Source organism: Varanus komodoensis, unplaced genomic scaffold (genome assembly GCF_004798865.1).
Source record: "Varanus komodoensis strain SLA01 unplaced genomic scaffold, ASM479886v1 scaffold26, whole genome shotgun sequence".
Lineage (NCBI taxonomy): Eukaryota > Metazoa > Chordata > Lepidosauria > Squamata > Varanidae > Varanus > Varanus komodoensis.
Window position 1 is genome coordinate 9304013 of NW_025335684.1, and position 17319 is coordinate 9321331.

At 49.0% G+C, this 17319-nt stretch overlaps 2 protein-coding genes across 5 annotated transcripts in view; both read left to right on the forward strand.

Annotated features, from left to right (window-relative positions):
* The first annotated feature begins 705 nt into the window (after positions 1-705).
* Positions 706-15777, forward strand: COQ7 (coenzyme Q7, hydroxylase). Of its 4 annotated transcripts, XR_006415069.1 has the most exons (8): positions 706-847; positions 2517-2716; positions 4506-4620; positions 4703-4842; positions 6072-6140; positions 11500-11600; positions 12013-12224; positions 15498-15777. XR_006415069.1 is itself a non-coding variant. In XM_044433625.1 (7 exons), exons 1-7 carry the CDS (start codon positions 775-777, stop codon positions 12056-12058), a joined length of 744 nt encoding a protein of 247 aa, XP_044289560.1. In that variant the 5' UTR covers positions 706-774; the 3' UTR covers positions 12059-12474. The 4 variants fall into 4 exon arrangements, 3 of the variants coding, with proteins under 3 accessions (XP_044289560.1, XP_044289561.1, XP_044289562.1); XM_044433625.1 differs by lacking the exon at positions 15498-15777 and having other exon boundaries at positions 12013-12474; XM_044433626.1 differs by lacking the exons at positions 11500-11600; positions 15498-15777 and having other exon boundaries at positions 12013-12474.
* Positions 15778-17071: 1294 nt separating this feature from the next.
* Positions 17072-17319, forward strand: part of ITPRIPL2 (ITPRIP like 2) — a 4327-nt gene continuing 4079 nt past the window's right edge. Inside the window, exon 1 of the mRNA XM_044433673.1 lies at positions 17072-17278. Coding sequence (XP_044289608.1) covers positions 17072-17278 — 207 coding nt within the window. The remainder of the gene's footprint in view (positions 17279-17319) is intronic.

Below are 17319 nucleotides of genomic sequence, written 5' to 3' on the forward strand. Positions count from 1 at the left end.
TTCCCCAGTCAAGTCTTCTGTAGGCATTTTTTTCAGACTAAATGTGCAAAGCACCGAGCCTTTATTGTGACATAAAGAGTCTTTATAAACAGCTTTTGAAATCTAGCAGCCCACTGTCTCTGTAAAGCTGACTACTCAAAAGAGCACACAGCTGGCCCCTTCCTGGAAGGTCAGTGCCTTTTTATATATTAAATACATGGAAGCAGTTGGTGTGAGCTTAGGTGGACTTCGGGGGATGGTGGAGGACAGGAAGGCCTGAAGGAATGTTGTCCATGGGGTTGAGATGGGTTGTACACGACTTCACGACTAACAACAACAACAACCTGATTGAAGACAGCATTTCTGCAGAGTTACTGAGAGCGGCTAAACTTCTTCCTGTGCAGTGGGAACAAGAGAACAACCCATCACAGCTCAGCTCGCTGCCTGCAACTTGAATTCAGGCATTCTTGTTACTACCGGAAAGCTATATAATTGCGCTTGTGCTATACTTTCAGTCTGCTTGTTGTGAGATCCTGGTGTTTTGTATGGCTTCATTTATTTGTACTGGCATGTATAGGCCGCCTTATCTGCAAAAAGAGCCATCAAGGCGCGGCACGACAGTGTAGGACAAAGTATGGCAAGGCAATGGGACAACTCGATTCCATCGAATCGACCACACGACCGCAGGACACCTCTAGCACTTTGGCTCAGCTCATTCTCTAAGGGCAGCCGCGGCCTTCATATTGGGCGTCATCACGCCGCGACCATGGAACCCGCGCCGCGGCGGGCGGGAGGATGGCGGCGCGAGCGGTCGCGGCGGGGAAGGCGCTGCTGCGCGCTCAGTGCCGGCGCTCCCTCGGCGGGGCAGGTACAGCGTGGAATGCCCGGATGTGTGTCCGCACTCCTTCCCCGCGCCCTCCTCCCGTCGTGCCCTTCGCCCGCGTTTGCCCTTCTTGGTCCCCTTGGGCGTCTTTCCTGCCCCTCCGTCCTGCTTGGCTGCCGCCGCCTTTGGCGGGTGTCGGGGCTTGCTGTCTCTAAGCCCGCGGAGGAAGAGCCTGAAATCCCAGATGAAGTAGAGCGGGGTAGAGCGGTGTAGAAATAGCTGAGACCACGCTTTGTGCATGCTCAGAGGCACAGTTGCCTTTATTAATTTTGCATTCTAACATTGTTCCCCGAGAGCTTCCTTCCCCAGGCGCTACATACGCACATTCTCCTTCCCGTTTAATTTCCAGAGCAACCCTGCAAGGTTGATTAGGCTGAGAGGTGGTGACTAACCCAAGGTCATTCTGCAAGCTCCACCTGCCTGAGAGAAGATTGGAACTTGGGTATCCCTACTCTAACCTTTTTAACCCAGTCTTCCCCTCCTGGTATGCTCCAGTTGTGTTGGATTACAGTGCCCAGCATTCTTCTAACTGAGAAATGCTAGGAGTTGTAGGGCAACACATCTGCGGGGAGCCAGTTTGGGAAAAGCTGATCTAAGCTCTGCACTGCACTATTTAATATCTGCTCAGTTTTGTCCTAGGCCCTCAAAATTAAACTGTTTCATCAGCAGAGCTCTGCTTTGTTTCATGGCTGCATGAAAGAAGGGATTTTTCTGTTACAAGCTTCTTTCTGCACAATACCAGGGAACATGGAAACATGCCATGCACTAGGTCAGACGACTGGCAACTATGACTGGCCTCACCTGTTGACCAAATGGCCTTTGCCATCACTCCTTACCTGCCTCTTTTGAATGGCAACAGCTGGGGAAGAATTGGACTTTGGTATGCTCTAGGGTCCTAGAGGAGATCAACCCTGACTGCTCTTTAGAAGGCCAGATCCTGAAGATGAAACTCAAATACTTTGGCCACCTACTGAGAAGGAAGAACTCCCTGAAGAAGAGTCTAAAAGGAGAAGGGGACGGCAGAGGATGAGGTGGCTGGATGGAGTCACTGGGGCAGTCAGTGTGAGCTTGGGTGGACTCCGGGGGATGGTGGAGGGCAGGAAGGCCTGGAGGAGTGTTGTCCATGGGGTCACGATGGGTCGGACTCGACTTCGTGACTAACAACAAAATTCTCTAAGGACTGAGCTATATAGCCCCTTCTCTTTATTATTGGTACAGGAGCTCTGTTCCCCTTTCTCCATCCATTACTGTCATGTCCCAGGGTCCCTTGTAGTTCTGTTTTAATCATTATTATTACTATTATGAATGTGGCCTCCAGTAAATAAGTCTTAATGAATCATAGGACTTGATTCATGTGTTAATTAAACATATATACTACTCTTCATAACAAAGAACAACTCAACAAATAACGAAACAGTGCTATTTCAACTATACAACAACATTTCTTGATTTCCATAAGGATGCATGTGAGAAGGAACAATAATTTTAAACCAAAAAATGTACCAAATGGTAGAGGATGCTTCTTTCAAGAAGCCTCTTTTAAAATGATATTTGAGTGGAATAATTCACATTTTTAAAAAGCAGCCCAGTGAAAATGGAAGATGACTGAATTCTTGTTGCTTCTTTGATAATTAAAATACTGTCTCTTCAACAGGTGGAAGAAAAAGATGGGGTTCGCAATTCATAAACTCCCCATACAGGTTTTATTGTACTGGGATGACCTTAGGTAACATCAATAAAGCACTTATTGATCGCATAATCAGAGTGGATCATGCAGGGGAATTTGGGGCGAACCGCATTTATGCCGGGCAAATGGCAGTGCTGGGCAGATCTTCAATAGGACCACTTATTCGGGTGAGTATCTCCAGTCCAAGCACCTTAGTCTGCCCTGTCTGGCCTTCTTGCATATTTTAAAGTCAGTTTTCACTTTCTCCATTTGTGAGACTTGACTCCTTTCTGACATTTTTAAATATATGTGTATATATGTAATATATTTCAATATAATATATTAATTTTTAATGTTAAACTATTTTATTTTTTAATTTTAATTGGCTCATTATTTTCGGATGTCAATATTTTCCCTCTCCAAGGTGCCCAAGATAGTTTATGCGGTCTCTCTCTCCATCATGTCCCTGCCAACAGCCCTGCAAGGTAGTTCGGCCGAGAGACTGATTGTCCAGAGGCACCCAGTGAACTTCATTGCTCAGTGAGAACTAGAACTTGGGTCTTCTCAGTCCAGCATTCTAACCATTTTACTGCACTGGCTCCCAAAGCACTCCTGATTCTCCAAACCATAATTTGACAAATTGAAAGGAGAGCCTATCTTTATGCATTCTCCACTCTTCCCTCCCTGAGCTCCAGAAGGAACATTTATTTTTGTTGATCCAGATTGCACTCGGCAGCTATGCCTGAAGTGGCAAAGCTGGGTTTGAGGGAGTCTTCCAAAGCAGCACTGAAAACCACTGTTTGCTCCTGGTTTGCAGTCCACCTTCAGAGGACTGGCTCAGCCCATGCTTCAGACCCAACTGCAGGCACACCAGGTAGTTCTTTGTCAAGGCAAGAAGACCATGGGAAGAGGGGATGTAGGCAGGCCTGGCCCTTCCGTGAGGCAAAGTGAGGCAGCAGGCTCAGGTGGCACAGGCGGAGGGGTGGGGAACCACTTTATTTATTTATTTTTTATTTATATTGTGATTTATATCCTGCCTTTTTCCTACAAAGGGCTCAAGGCAGCTTACATCATTCTCCTCCTCCATCTTATCCCCACAACAACAACCCTGTGAGGTAGGTTGGGCTGAGAGTCTGTGACTGGCCCAAAGCCACCCAATTGGCTCCATGGCTGAGCGGGGACTAGAACCCAGATCGTCAGAGTCCCAGTCCCATGCTCTTAACCACTACGCCACACTGGCTCTCAATTTTACTTTGAGGTGTGCCGGGCACCTCGCTGTATGCCTTCTAAGTGAGACGGCTGCCCTTGGGTGCAGTAAAGGATGCTGCCCCACTGCCAGAGTTAAAGTAAAATTCAGCTGTCATTCTGGTTGACTCCTCTGTGGAGAAGCAGAAGCATAATTTTGTCATTTGCCTCAAGCAGCAAAATATTATGGGCCAGATTTAAGCATACGCCTTTTTCCCAACCCTCCGAACCAGGGCTATGAAACCTCAAAAGCCTGGAGATAAAATTTGTCCTGCCCTGTTGTCCCAATAAAGCCCTGTCAGGTTTTCTGGGTGGCCAGACAATCTTTCCTCCAACCGTGATCCATTGGATTGTTTCCAGGCTTTTGGTCCATTTTTTCCATAGTCAGAAAGGATGAAATACCTCTTTAAGTAATAGAGCTGTAAGCTAGAATATGCCTAACATTTTGGAACACACCATTTCCATGTATGTGTCTGCCAAGAATTTGTCCAAAATGGAATTTAGTATTTGATCTGAGAGAGGTTCAAAGCCCTCCTCCAGAATGTACTGTGATCAGTAAATAGATGGCAATGTTCTTGTGGTTTAGTTTCTCAAGTCACAAACCAGTGGAAGGTTGACATGGTTTGTCCTAATAAGCTGGACATATTTTTCCTCTTAGGCCACCATAACTGTGCGGCAAAATTTCATTGTTTTAAAACTGTTTGTGGTGGTGTTGTTTGTTTTCCAATGCAGCAAATGTGGGATCAGGAAAAGGACCATTTGAAAAAATTCAATGAGTTAATGATCTTGTATCGAGTCCGTCCATCTGCTCTCTTGCCTTTTTGGAATCTTACAGGTTTCCTGTTAGGTGAGGCTCAAAAAGGTTTTCATTTTCAATTAGACTCCATGTAGGAGACTTGTGGTAGATTTTAAAAGCGGATGTGTTACAGGTGCAGGCACTGCCTTACTTGGAAAAGAAGGTGCCATGGCCTGCACTGTGGCCGTGGAAGACAGCATCTCTCACCACTATAACAACCAAATCAGGACACTCATGGAAGAAGATCCAGAAAAATATAAAGAATTATTAGAGGTAACGTCTAACATGTCCAAGAATCAGTGGCGTTTCTGACCCTGGACTTAATGGGAGTTCCATTAATAGAAGCACACGACTATTATTTTAATGCCCCATTCTGTAATTTACAGTGGCTTCTATATTCCTGATATGTTAAAGGGAAAAAGAGTTTGCCAGCCCTGTTCCCTGACCCCTGTTAAATTCACTGACTCCTGCAGCGCCATTGTGACTAAAGGAAACAATGGGAATTTTCTGCTACTGCCCAGATGCAAAACCAAAAGTAGCAGACACTTAAAGAACTCCCCGTGATAGGCAAATATTTATAAATACAATAATTCCATGGAATATATTTTCAAAAATGGAAGCTCTACAATTATTGGAAGCTTTTTTCTGCCCAGTGGTTCTAGGGGCACTGAAACCTGAAATTACTACATCGCCCAGGAGAAACCTCAATACCATGGCAAGACCTTGCATATATCCTGCCTGTAACATTCAGTCCTTCTTCACCACCCCCTGTACCAATCTGCACTTTGGAACAGCTTGCCTGCTAAAGAGATTTGGTGATCTTGAAAACCTGCATATTTTTGGTGCTCTTCAGTCTTTAGTGTTTGAGCGTCTTGAGTCATTTTGGAAGCTTTCGGATGATAAACTAAGTTAAATTTGTTCCTACTGCGGGAGATCTGGGCTCACGTCACTGCCTATTTTATGGGCAGGCATCTTGTAGGTGTTGTAGCCCTTGCCTTTGGTTCTGCTGGATCAGGCTGATGGGACTTGCAGTCCAAGAGCAGCCAGCAGGCATCCTTGCTTTATGGCCACATCTTAAAGCACATTCTAAAAGGTGCAGGTGTAGCCGGTACCTTGTAATCGATCCCGTATCTCAGGGCATCTCTACAAGGGAGGATTTTTGTGCACGCATGTTGCTTTTGTGGGTGCTTCGCACAACCTCCTCCTCCATTTCTGCAGCTTTTGGTTTAGACTGAGTGAAGTCTGCCAAGAGAAGTTTGTGTGTGTTTGTGATTCGGCTATACTGCAGCAGCACCCTGTGGTCGTGTGGTGGAACATATAGCTAGGGAGAGAAAGAAAAAACCTGCAGGACACACACACAGACACACACAATATTAATCCCACAAAGATTGTGCAAGCAGAAAAGTCTTGGTAAAATGGTGAGTTAAAAGCTTCATGTAGAGAAACTCCCAGATAACTTGCATAAACAATAACACAGGTATTCCTCTTTGTTTTTTGACAAGACAATAAAAAAATTCCGGGATGAGGAGATAGAACATCACGACATCGGGCTTGACCATGATGCAGAACTGGTAGGTGTGCAGCAGGAATCTTTCTAGCGGACGTCTAATCTTCCCAGCTCATCTTTTCCAGGGTGGAGGCCTGATTATTTGAAGGGCTGCCTTTTCCCATATATACTTACCTGCCCATTGATACCCGGGAATGAGGTCCTTCTGATAAAGGCATCCCGAAGGGAAGTAAAAGGAATGAGGGTTAGAAGAAGGGCCTTCTCAGTGGCTGCCCCCAGCCTTTGGAATGGGCTTCCTAGAGAGGCCTGCCAGGTGCTGTCACCACCTTCATTCCAGTGCCAGGCAAAAACTGTCCTCTTCCGCAGGTATTTAGAGACCCAATTTTCCCAATGGATTGTCTATAAGAGCTCATTCTCCTACCAGCAAGTTCCGCCCCTCGTAACTAGGAATTGTAATGTTGGTCCATATTTTATTCTTGTTTGCCGTTTAGAGAGCCACGTCCGGTTATTCAGCAGCCTATAAAATTAAAAATAAGCAAATTCTCAGGGCCTGTGTTGACAGCTGGCATCCTTGCACAGCAGGGGCCACCTCAGCCCCTGACAGGACCCAGCATCCTCCTGGGCCCCCTGCCGGTTGCTGGGTAAACTATCCCCCAATAATTACCCCCAAGGTAACCTCACTCCAGATCATTATGGAGAGCTTAAACCATGGGGCCACCACCCTGAGTCCCCGCACTGCTTCTGAACAGTGCTGTATTGGGGGATTGTTGGTAATCATAATGGTGGGCAGCTCCCAACGGTGCTACTACCTGGTGCTGACGAGCCTGACCAGAGGAGACCACTAATTTTGGAGTGGGGACAAAGAGGGTCTCTTCTGTAATGCATTGGGTGGGGTGGGGGCTTCAGACTTTGATCTAGCCCTGTTCCTTTTTGACCCTCTTACTGACAGTAATCGATTTGGTCCAAAGCATACCTGTAGCCCAAAAGGCGGGGTGTTTGCAGTGAACAGAGATGACTCTTGCCACCGCCTTCGCACGAGAATGCCGTATTCATCGGTTCCTTTTCGCATTCCGGCCACTGAGATGTGTTCCTTGTTAGAGGACTCCTATGTTAAGGGCGCGGCCATAGGCCCCTTTAGACTTAGGAAGTGCTAGAACTCCAAGCGTCCCCAAGCCACATGTACGCATCTGTGTGTGCCCCTCCGTTCACTTCTCCCATTGATAACACACACTTCACGGGACTGTGGATTGCACAGGCAAGATTCAGGGAACTTGTGCTGGCTCGAGGGCTCTGGCGTCGGCAGTGGCATTTCTCCCCTTCGATCAGCCAGCGCACAAGGCCCTTCGAGCTGCACGGCAATCCCTTCGGCGACAGAAGGCGTGGGAAGGGGTTCTTCACAGCTCCCTGCCGCAAGGCAGCCTCCCCAGGCCTGCTGCCCCCCAGGTGTTTTGGACAACTCCCTGATAGTAGCCATGCTGGCTGGGCTGATGGGAGCTGTAGTCCAAACCATCCAGAGAGCTCCGCGTTGGGGAAGGCTGCTCTGCACCCAGCATGGTGGCGGGGCATGTCTGGAGTAACTCTGCACACCCTCGTGTTCTGCCAGGTCACAGCTTTCACATGCGGTCCCTGCCATCCCCAATTAAAATTCAGCAGAGCTGAGGAAACACGCCACCCCATAATTTTCGGCACTTGGTATGGGGGCCAGTGTCTGATTTAACTTTGTGTACTCCCGGTATGCTTCAGCTCTGTCCTTACAAGTCTGCAGCCCTCTCTGAATTACTGCCACCTGTTTTAAAGCAAGGCTTAAAGTGTACTAAATATCCCTTTCTGTTGTGTAGGCTCCAGCATATTCTATTTTGAAGAATGCTATACAGATCGGATGTAAAGCTGCGATATTTTTGTCAGAAAGAATATAGTGATTTTTGGGAGTGACGAGATAATCCTTGTGATTTAAGAGACTGACATGGCATTGTTCAAATGATGCCAAAGTGATACAGTGATAAGACTCTTGTTTTGGTCTGCCTGTTAAAATTTGGTTATTCTCTTGTATCTGAAGCAGCATGGAGGTATCCAAGACTGATCAGATGACATGCTAGTTTTTAGTACATAATGGTATCTCAATAAACTGTATTGTTTCTGAAACTTCCTCAGTGCCAAATATATTTGCATATGTATCAATGAGTCTGCCCATTGTGTTTTTTGAGGCTTGATTGTTGGTGGCATGGATGGGGCAGAATAGCCAATGTGCATCTGTAATTGTGACCTTTATCCCAGTTGTGGTTGGACGTTGTTCGTATGCTGATTCTAAACCATTCCTGGAGATCTCCAATCATTATGTAAGCCGTACATCTTGAAATGCTGTTGCTGGCTGGGCAACAAGCTAGTGAAATGTTGAAGAGAAGGAGATTGTCTCCATCACTCTTCCCACCATGCCATGTTGGCTTATGATCATCAAAGTAAGATTGTGCCCTTAAGAGTGCAACCGTGTGTGTATTTAGATGGAAAAGAGGTTCTCCCTTTCCCAGCATTCCCCAGCTCCAAGAATTATGGCTAGGGAAGCCTGGAAATTGCATGAGTTTTTTCTGTCTAAGCATGTATAAGGAAACAGCAGTCATGACTACGGAAGAAGTATACAACTTCACAGTCAACAACGAAGAAATGGTGAAAGATTTTGCAAACCTTTGCTCAGTCATCAATTCAAAGCAGCTAAGAAATCTGAGGACTGACTTGGAAGGACAGCAATGAAAGAACTAGAAAAGAGGGTCAAATGTAAGGACATTCCACTGAAGACCAAGGCCAAAATCATTCACAGCAAGGTATTCCTTATCATTAGGCATAGGTGTGAAAACTGGGCAGTGAAGAAAGCTGACATGTTTGAAACATGGTCCTGGAAGAGAGCTGTGTGAATACCTTGGGCTGACAGAAAGACAAGCAAATGGGCCCAAGATCAAGTCTAGCCAGATCAGCTTGCCCCGAAATCAAAACTGAAGCTGTTGTGCTTTGGAAACACCATGAGAAGGAGAGAGTCCCTGGAGAAGATGGTCATGCTAGGAAGGTTGCAGGCAGAAGATGAGGAAGGGCAACTCTGAGATGGATCGACTCCATAAAGGAGCCCCAACTCTCCTTCAGAGAGTTGATGTAAGTCAGAGAAGACTTGCCGGCACATGGCAACAGCAAGCCAGCCTAGGATCGTGCCTTTAAACACTCACAACCAGGAGTGGGGAAAATGGCCAAGAGCAGCTTCATTGAGTCCAGGCCTCCACTATTGAAAATACCGAGCGATATTTAACACAGTTTTTCTCTAGCATGCGCAGAGTGCACAGTTCTCACAGCCTACCCTCAGACCTCCAATACTTCCCGGTAGATTTGCAGGCAGACGTGAAAGTAGGTAGTTTTCCATCGAGAAATTGCCCCCCACCCGCTAGTAAACACTGGGATGATCAAATGGAGTCCTGTTCCCACTTCCTCTTTTCTTGCCAAAAGTGAAAAAGGCGTAACATGGCGGGATATTTACCTGCCTGGGCTGAAATATCACCAAACTCTGCTGATTGCAGTCTTTTTATGTCTTTCCAACACTGTGTCTGCCTGCAGGTCTGTGTATCGTATCTTTTCCCCAATTGCCACTTGGAAGTATTTTTGGATGGCTTTTCGAACAGGCTGAAGACAAGAGCCAGCAGAGCTGTGTGCACATGCTGGGGGTGGGGGGGGGGGGGGGGGGTTCTTTCTGTGAGGCTGGAGCTTTGAAGCATCTTGCACATTCTCCTCTCAACATTGCTAGTGCCCTTCTCCTCAACACCGTTGTTGTGGGGGGGATTTGGTGCGAAGTCCTTCTCCTGTGTGTCTCTTTTCAGATGTTGGAAATAAGGAATTGACTCAGGCTCTGTACATCATGTGTGTACATCAACCCACCTAGAACGCTTCTAATTATATGGCAGTTGGGTGCACAGAGAACAGCCTACCGTTCTCCATCAGCTTTCCTGCTACTTACACTCTGGCCTAGCAGAAAAATCGATCTAAGCCTTCTGCCTGATCTAAGTAGAAGATTAAGGGATTAAGCATTTCTGTGAAACATTAGGAAGGAATTCTTGATGGTACAAGTGACTTGATTGTGACCCAGAGTGCTTTGGAAGGCTGTGGACTCCCTTTGTGGAGGTTATGGGGCAGTCTAGATGGTCTCTTACAAGAAAATTTCTTACATGGGCAGGAGGTTAGATGACAATGGAGATCCCAGCTCAATGAGTCAATGATTGTGTATGCTTTGATCATCAAAAGTATGCATTTTAAAAAACACATTGATAAAGGTGTATGTTGACAATGGAGAAGGGTCATTCTAGCCATGAAACAAGTGTCCAAGCAATAGAAGTACAACAGGGCAGTGCGATGGGAGAACCAATGAACTAGGGAGGACGCGGCTCTCCCATGCTGGAGGTATTCAGGATGCAACCGTGGGTAGTAGATCCAAACAGAATAGGCTCCTGCATGAATATCTCTAGGGGAAAACCGTCTGAAGAGTCTTCGTGGCCACCGAGACAAATCACAGGAGCGAGGCTGGCTAGACCACAAGTGTGGTGTCGCCAGAGTGTGTAGCTCCCTGGAGATATGTGCAGTTTTTCCACTTTTAGGGGGGTCCCGTGCCCCTCATCCCCAAATATGAGGGGCTGATGGTCAGCCTTGGGTGAGTGACACAGGAGATAGGCTGTATTTGTTTCGCTGTAGGGAAATCTGCCCCGATTCCTTCTTGTTTTTTACGTTATTTGCAGCCATCAGTGTTTATTAAGGCCGGCCTCAAATAAGTTTGTGACAGTGTTCTTCCCCTGCTGGGTCACACCCTTTTAACTCCACAACAACCTTGTGAGGTTGGTTAAGCTGATAAAAATTAGTCCTGTCTGGTCCTGTCTTTGTGAGCAACAGAAACGCGTCTTGCAGAGACTTTGCTCCACTCCTGTCCCATCCCCACCCCAACCAGAAGGTGCTTCAGTGGCCAGATTGAAATTGAGATTTTTTCTTTGAAATGGCTTTTAACCCCACTTTTCACCAGAGAAAAACCTCTCAGAGTGGCTTACCCAGATCAGGGATAGGACAGTGTGTGTCTGTAGGCGGTCTGTCTGACAGGCATGACATAAAAGGAAAAGGGATTTGGAGGGAGGAGGAAAGGAAAAGCTGCAAAAGAAAGGTTACTTACCTCTTTCGACAGCTTACATTATACTCCGTGCTGGCTGTGAATTGGCAATGGGGCCTCTCCAGGTATGTTGTGGGCGCAGCTGTTCCGGGGAATTCATGTACTGCTGCTGAAGACATTTACCATGTTTGCAGAGATCAAATACACCTGGAATTCTTTCCGTGTAAATAAAAGGGGGAAAGTTAATCTAAGGAGGTTTCTTTACATTAAACAGTTGCATTAACTGTTGCACATTCCATACCAGTTCTGTCAGCCAAGTGGAATGCAGAGGAGGAACGTGAAAGGGGGAAAGAGAAACTGCATAGAACAGCGCTGCTGGATCGGGCCAAAGTCCGTCTGGCTCAGGTACGGGGAATATTTTTCTGTCCAAGGCTATGTCCCCTTGAGGGCAAGCCGTGTGTGCTGGGGACAAGGGGCATGCCCGCTTGTGAGTGGAGATGATGGTGAGCAGTCCTGGAACAAAAATGGGGGCAGTTACCCCCTCTCCCTGCTCTTCTACCTTGCTCACCCTCCACGTGCATTGGACTATGAGTCCTATCGCCCCCAGCCTGCAGGATGGGGCTGTAGTCCATCCCCCACGGAGGGCATCACGTTAGGGAACTCTGCACATTCCTGAGCCGCCTTTTCTGTATCTTTCCCCCAATCCCACGCAATTCTTCCCTCAACCAGGGGGTGCCAGGACTGCAGTGGTCCCACACCCTGGATTTATAGGAAGGCTTTAAGGCACGGCCTGTCTTTCTGCTTTGTCTTTTCCCAGAGCTGTTCGGGGTTTGAAGCCTGTGCAAACTTTGCTCTGGAAATGATCGTGGTTGCCAAGAAGGTTGCCTCTCTCTCTCCACTGGAGACGAGCGTCATTTGACTTTCAGCAACGATGCCTGAAATCCCCAGGGCTCTGTGCCAAGAGCAACTGGTCCCGTAATGGTGGCACTGAAGCAAGACGATAAATCAACCAAGGCTCATCCTGCCCACGTATGTATCTAGGGGCACCTTCATTATACAAAAAAAGGAAGTCGAGGGAGGGAACTCCATTTCATTATCCAGACGAGAAATGCTGCAGAACAAGTCTGCTGAAAGAAGGAGGCTGCTATTAAATCCGTGATAATTCTTATGGTCCTCGAGAAACAGGTCTAGGGCAATCGCAGCCGTACAAGACTTGAATTATCTCTGATGAAAAATGCACCGTCAATTTTGCAATTAAAAGGTTGTGGCAGGGGAGTTAGCAAACCGCAGTTTTTATCCTGATGTAAGAATGCACAGAACTACACCCTGAGTGGGTTAAATTTAGCTTTAAGTCATATCTGGAGGAGACCTATTGAAATCAACTGGACTAGAGTTAGTCATGACTAACTTAAGCCCATTGTTTTGAATGGGTCTACTCTCATATATAAAGCTGGAGCCAACCCAGTCTGTCTTGTGAAGTGGGGCGTTCTTTCCTTTTGCAGTTACATGTCTGGATGCTTTCACGGACCGTAAAAGGGACTGAACGCCACCTTCTGCTCCCTGCAGGGCCAACCAGATCCTTGCAGTGAAATACACAAACAGGCCTAGAAGCCCTTCTTTCTCTGTTTGGCTCTCATCCCCAGGCATTCAAGGCATTGGTGCAGCTCAGACTCCATGAATCTGTCCCCATGAACCTGCTTAAGCTTAATTCAGGGCCATCTAAGCCAGTGTTGCACCGAAACTAGATATGAATCTACTGGTAGATCTTGAGTTGATCCAGGTTAGGTCAGCAAAGATTTGCGACTTGCATTAACAGCAACAGAACACGTGCCACCCAAAAGATACTCCCGAAATTAAGAAAACTGGGGGCCAGTGCATGGTTTGTATGGGAAACCTGCAACCTCAGTTTTGGCATGCAAAATGATTTCCAGACTCCTTTAATTCTAATCTTGTTTCCGACCCCATTTGCCAGAGCATACGGTCCCGAGATCTTGTTTTGCTCAAAAAGGAAAACAGCAGAGCAGATCTTGCAAATGCGAAGGCTGCCCTCGTGAGTTAAGTGACTGGTTCTCACCACATCCTGAGAGAGGAAGTTCCACGGGGGGGCACTATGCCAGGCAAGGCCATCCCTTCTGTTGTTTTGTACTCGCATGTTCCAAAGAAGCAGGGATCTACTTTCTAGTTTAATTTAAGGGTTTGTGGGAAAGCAGATTTCTATTTACAACCCAGCCCTGCCACGGTTTTGCCATCTCCTGTGCAATCACAAGTGTCCTACGGCTTCATTTAAATTGCAAGAAAGGCAAGCATGGGTGAGCGAAGGGTGAGCATATCCTTTCCCACAGTGGAAGCTAAAACAACAGCAAGCACATCTTTTGCAGGAAAAATCCCTCATCCCTTCTTCCCTATACACATGCCTGGATCCCAAACTTGTCCTCAGTAGCTCTCCTGGAGCTTCTGCCAAAGGAAACAAGGCGAATGGCAGGGCTTTTCTGCTGTAGCACCCCATTTGTAGATCGAACTTCCCACACAGGCTTTCCAGCACCAGGTAAAGGCTTTATTTTTCCAGGAATTTTCATCTTTCAGTGTCTGTCATTTTAAACCTGTCTCTGTATTTGCACTGCTGCAGGCGTTTCTCTTTTACACTGTCCTTTTAAATGTTTGCATTTTTTCCATAGGGTATCTTATGATGCAAATTATAGTTTTAATTCGTGTGAACTGCCCAGGGAGATTTGGCAATTGGGTGGTACAGAAATATAGCAAGTAAATAAAAACTTACCAACTACAGAAATAAATGCAGGCATGCTAGAACAGCAGTAATAGGACTTAAGGTGATAATTAAAGTGGATTTTCAAGGCATGTGTGAAAATTCCCTTATGTTGCTTGCAGCTGAAGGATGCCAGTTTAATCATTACTTTGACAACTTTCAGTTTCATTTATGAGCCTTAATCCTAGCAAATTTTCATGCAGATTGCTTACTGCCAGTTACCAAGCCTTTGTGGTGGTTAGGTGCTGCCAAGTCATCTCCAATTTATGCTTGATCTTACAAATGCACCCCCCCCCCCAAAAAAAAGGCCCTTTCCTTGACAATCCTGCTCAGCTCTTGTAAACTCAAGACTGTGGCCTCCTTTATGGAGCGGACCCATCTCAAAGTTGGTCTCCCTTGCCTTATTCTGTCCTGGACACACACCTTAATGTGGTGAGGTTTCAGGAGGTCTGGAAAGCCAACAGCACTACAACCAGAAGGCCAGAAGCTCTCCCTGAACTGGTCTCCTAGCAGGGTCACCCATGGTGGAATGGTCCACACTGGGCCCCCAACCTAAGATGCATCGACCTTCTTCAGGAGGAACTGCCACATCAGCAGGAGAACGGACCTCTCTGATGGGGATGGGGGAGAGGCTTTCGAAGAGCTGCTACAGGGCAGCGGCTGCTGGAAGACCTTTCACAAGCAGTTGCAGTGACTCTCAAGCTAACTCAGGCTAGTGTTGTGCAGGAGGCAACAGTAAACCACACGTGGTTTCCTAGCTGGAAAACCCTGCAATGAAACAGTCAGGAAATCAAACAGGAAGGAGTTGTGCCACCCCTGCCTGGAGAAGCTGTGGAGTAAACCAGCGATTTTGAGTCATGGGCCCATGGACTGGGGGCGGGGGGTGCGTATCCTGCCCCCCCGCAGATCAGCACAGGGGCTGGCTGTGTTCCGCCACCTCTTCCGCGGTTGGCATCGCATTTCTAAGGGCTGCGCCAGTGCCACCAGGAGGGCAGAGAGATGGCACGGTGGGAGCCTGCTGTGCCAATTTTGGTATTTTGCTCTTTTGTTGGCATTTTTTGTTACTCGGTTTCTGGTTGTTTTGGAAAATTTTCTTTCCTTTTTGTTGGTATTTTGTTTGGAGACTCATACACAGAGTATTGTGTGTGTGGTGCTTTTCGTTTCTGCCTCAGTGGTCTCTGAGGTGGCTTTCCTGTTTTTGCCGGTCCCCAGCTGTGGAAAGGCTGAAAACCACTGGATTGAACTGGGACTAAAAAGCCTGGTGCTTCCACTCTGTATGTTTCGGCTCCACGACGCCACTGTTTCCATGAAACCTTTGGTGCAAACCGCTGCATCTCCCCTGCTCCAACTTTCCAGAATCTGGCACCCTCCAGATGTTCTGAACTTCAGTTCCCATCAGCTCCAGCCAGCACGGCCAATGGTTATGGGAGGTGCGGTCCAACGCAGCTGGAGGGCATGAGCTTGGGGGTGGGCTGTGCTGCTTAACCCAGCCTAAGAAACGCAACACTCCAGCTTGTACTTTTCTCTCCTTCCATCAGGTCCTCTCTTGTTTTCGTGGCTGAGCTTAGATTGTAAGCTCCTAAGGGCAGGGGCCTCCTGTCCTCTTTTCTTCAGAAATATGCCATCTGTGCCAAGGGTCCGCTATTGGATTTTATCAGGGCAAGGGCCCTCTGTGTCTCCTTGGCATCCATCCCTCATCAGCTCAAGCCAGGCCGGTCAATGATCAAGGGTGATGGGAGTTGTAGTCCAACAGTAAGTGGAGGGCTGTGAGTTCCTTGACCCTAAGAGCCACATAAATAAGTAAACTCTACCAATCAACTCTTGCTTTTAAGGGTTTGGACCACTGTTGCGAATCATCCCAAATGTTTGTGATGGGACAGTATACAAAAGTTTTAGAGAGAGACAGACAATACAGGCAGGCCCTGAAGATCTATGCTGCATTGGATCCCCTGAAGGAGCTGGCTTTTGGCCGACATGGGCTTTATCTCCTGCTGCCCCCCCCCACCGCTGAACTCAAAGACCGTCCTCTCTCCTGTCCATGCATCCCTTTTCTCTAACAGAGGTGTCCCCAGGAGCCCTTTGAACGAACACACAAACTGCAGAGTGTGTGTAAATTCGCCTTATGCTCCTCATCCTCTGGGCCCAGTCCCGCGCCCTCCAACCGGGGAGGCGGCCTCTGCGCCGGCCGCGTGTGGGTTTCCCGGCCCCGCGCCTCCCCTCCCCTCCCCTCCCTCCCCCGACCCACCCGCCTCCTCGCTCCATTCCAGACTTTGGTATTTCCTCTTTCTCACTCACTCGCTGAGCTCACAAATTAAGTGACGCGAAAACGTTCCTCTCTCCGCCGCGAAAAGGAGGCATCGGAGGAACTTTTACAGCAACTGTCCCGCGTCAGGGGCCGCGCTGGAGGGCAGGGAGCAGAGGAATTGAGGCTGGCCCTAAATCCCGGGACGGTCAAACTGGGACGGGGTGGAGGAGGAGTTGGAGGAGACGGCGACTAGACAGGAAGCCGCGGCAGCAACCGAAAGGTCGTCCTTCCTCCAAGCCTTGGGAGCCGGAGACGCCTCGGCCAGGGAGCCTCGACGGGCGGCGCGGAAAGGGGATCCTGGCGCACGGACGGGCGCGCTTGCCACAGAGCAACGCCACGCGGTGTCCCGCCGGCGGGCGCAGCGCCGCCGAGCCCCTTGGCCCCAGCAGGTGGTCGGGCAGGCCGCGCCCGGGGAGCTGTGGCCAGCCGTCGGGGTGAGGAGACGACCTCGAGGGCCGGGAGCATCGGGCGGGTCGCCGGCGGTGACCCGAGCGGCTGCTTGGCCAGGGCGCCGCACAGGTGCCCCAGGTGACTCTCAGCGCCCTGCAGAGCCGATGCCGCGGCGATGGGCTGAAGGACTCTGCCGCGACCCCGCTGCGAAGACGGCCGCGCCGCACGACCGCCACAGCAACGCTTTCCTCGCGAACCGCGGACGCTGAGGCGCGGCCCCCTCGCGCTGGAGCGCCATGCACTCTGGGCGCGCTCGGGGGCACGCTCTCCACGCCGAGCTTCCCGACTAGGCCCGCGCCCCCCACCCACCGCTCGCGCTCCGCCGGCGCCCCCATGAAGGCCTTGCCCTCGGGCGCCATGACCGCCTACACCCTCAACGTGCGCGTCTTCTGGCCGCTGCTTTGCACGGCGCTGCTCTGCTTCTTGCAGGCGCTGAGGAGCACCGCCGGAGGCGCGGCGGCCTGGGACGGCGCGCTGCTGAAAGCCTCGCTGCTGCTGCTGCTGCTGGCCTTCCTGGCGCTGCGCTACCGCGACTGGCGCGCCAGGGGGCGGCCCGGCGGCGCGGCGAGCCCGCGGGGAGCCGCCCCGGGCCCGCCCGGGCGCCG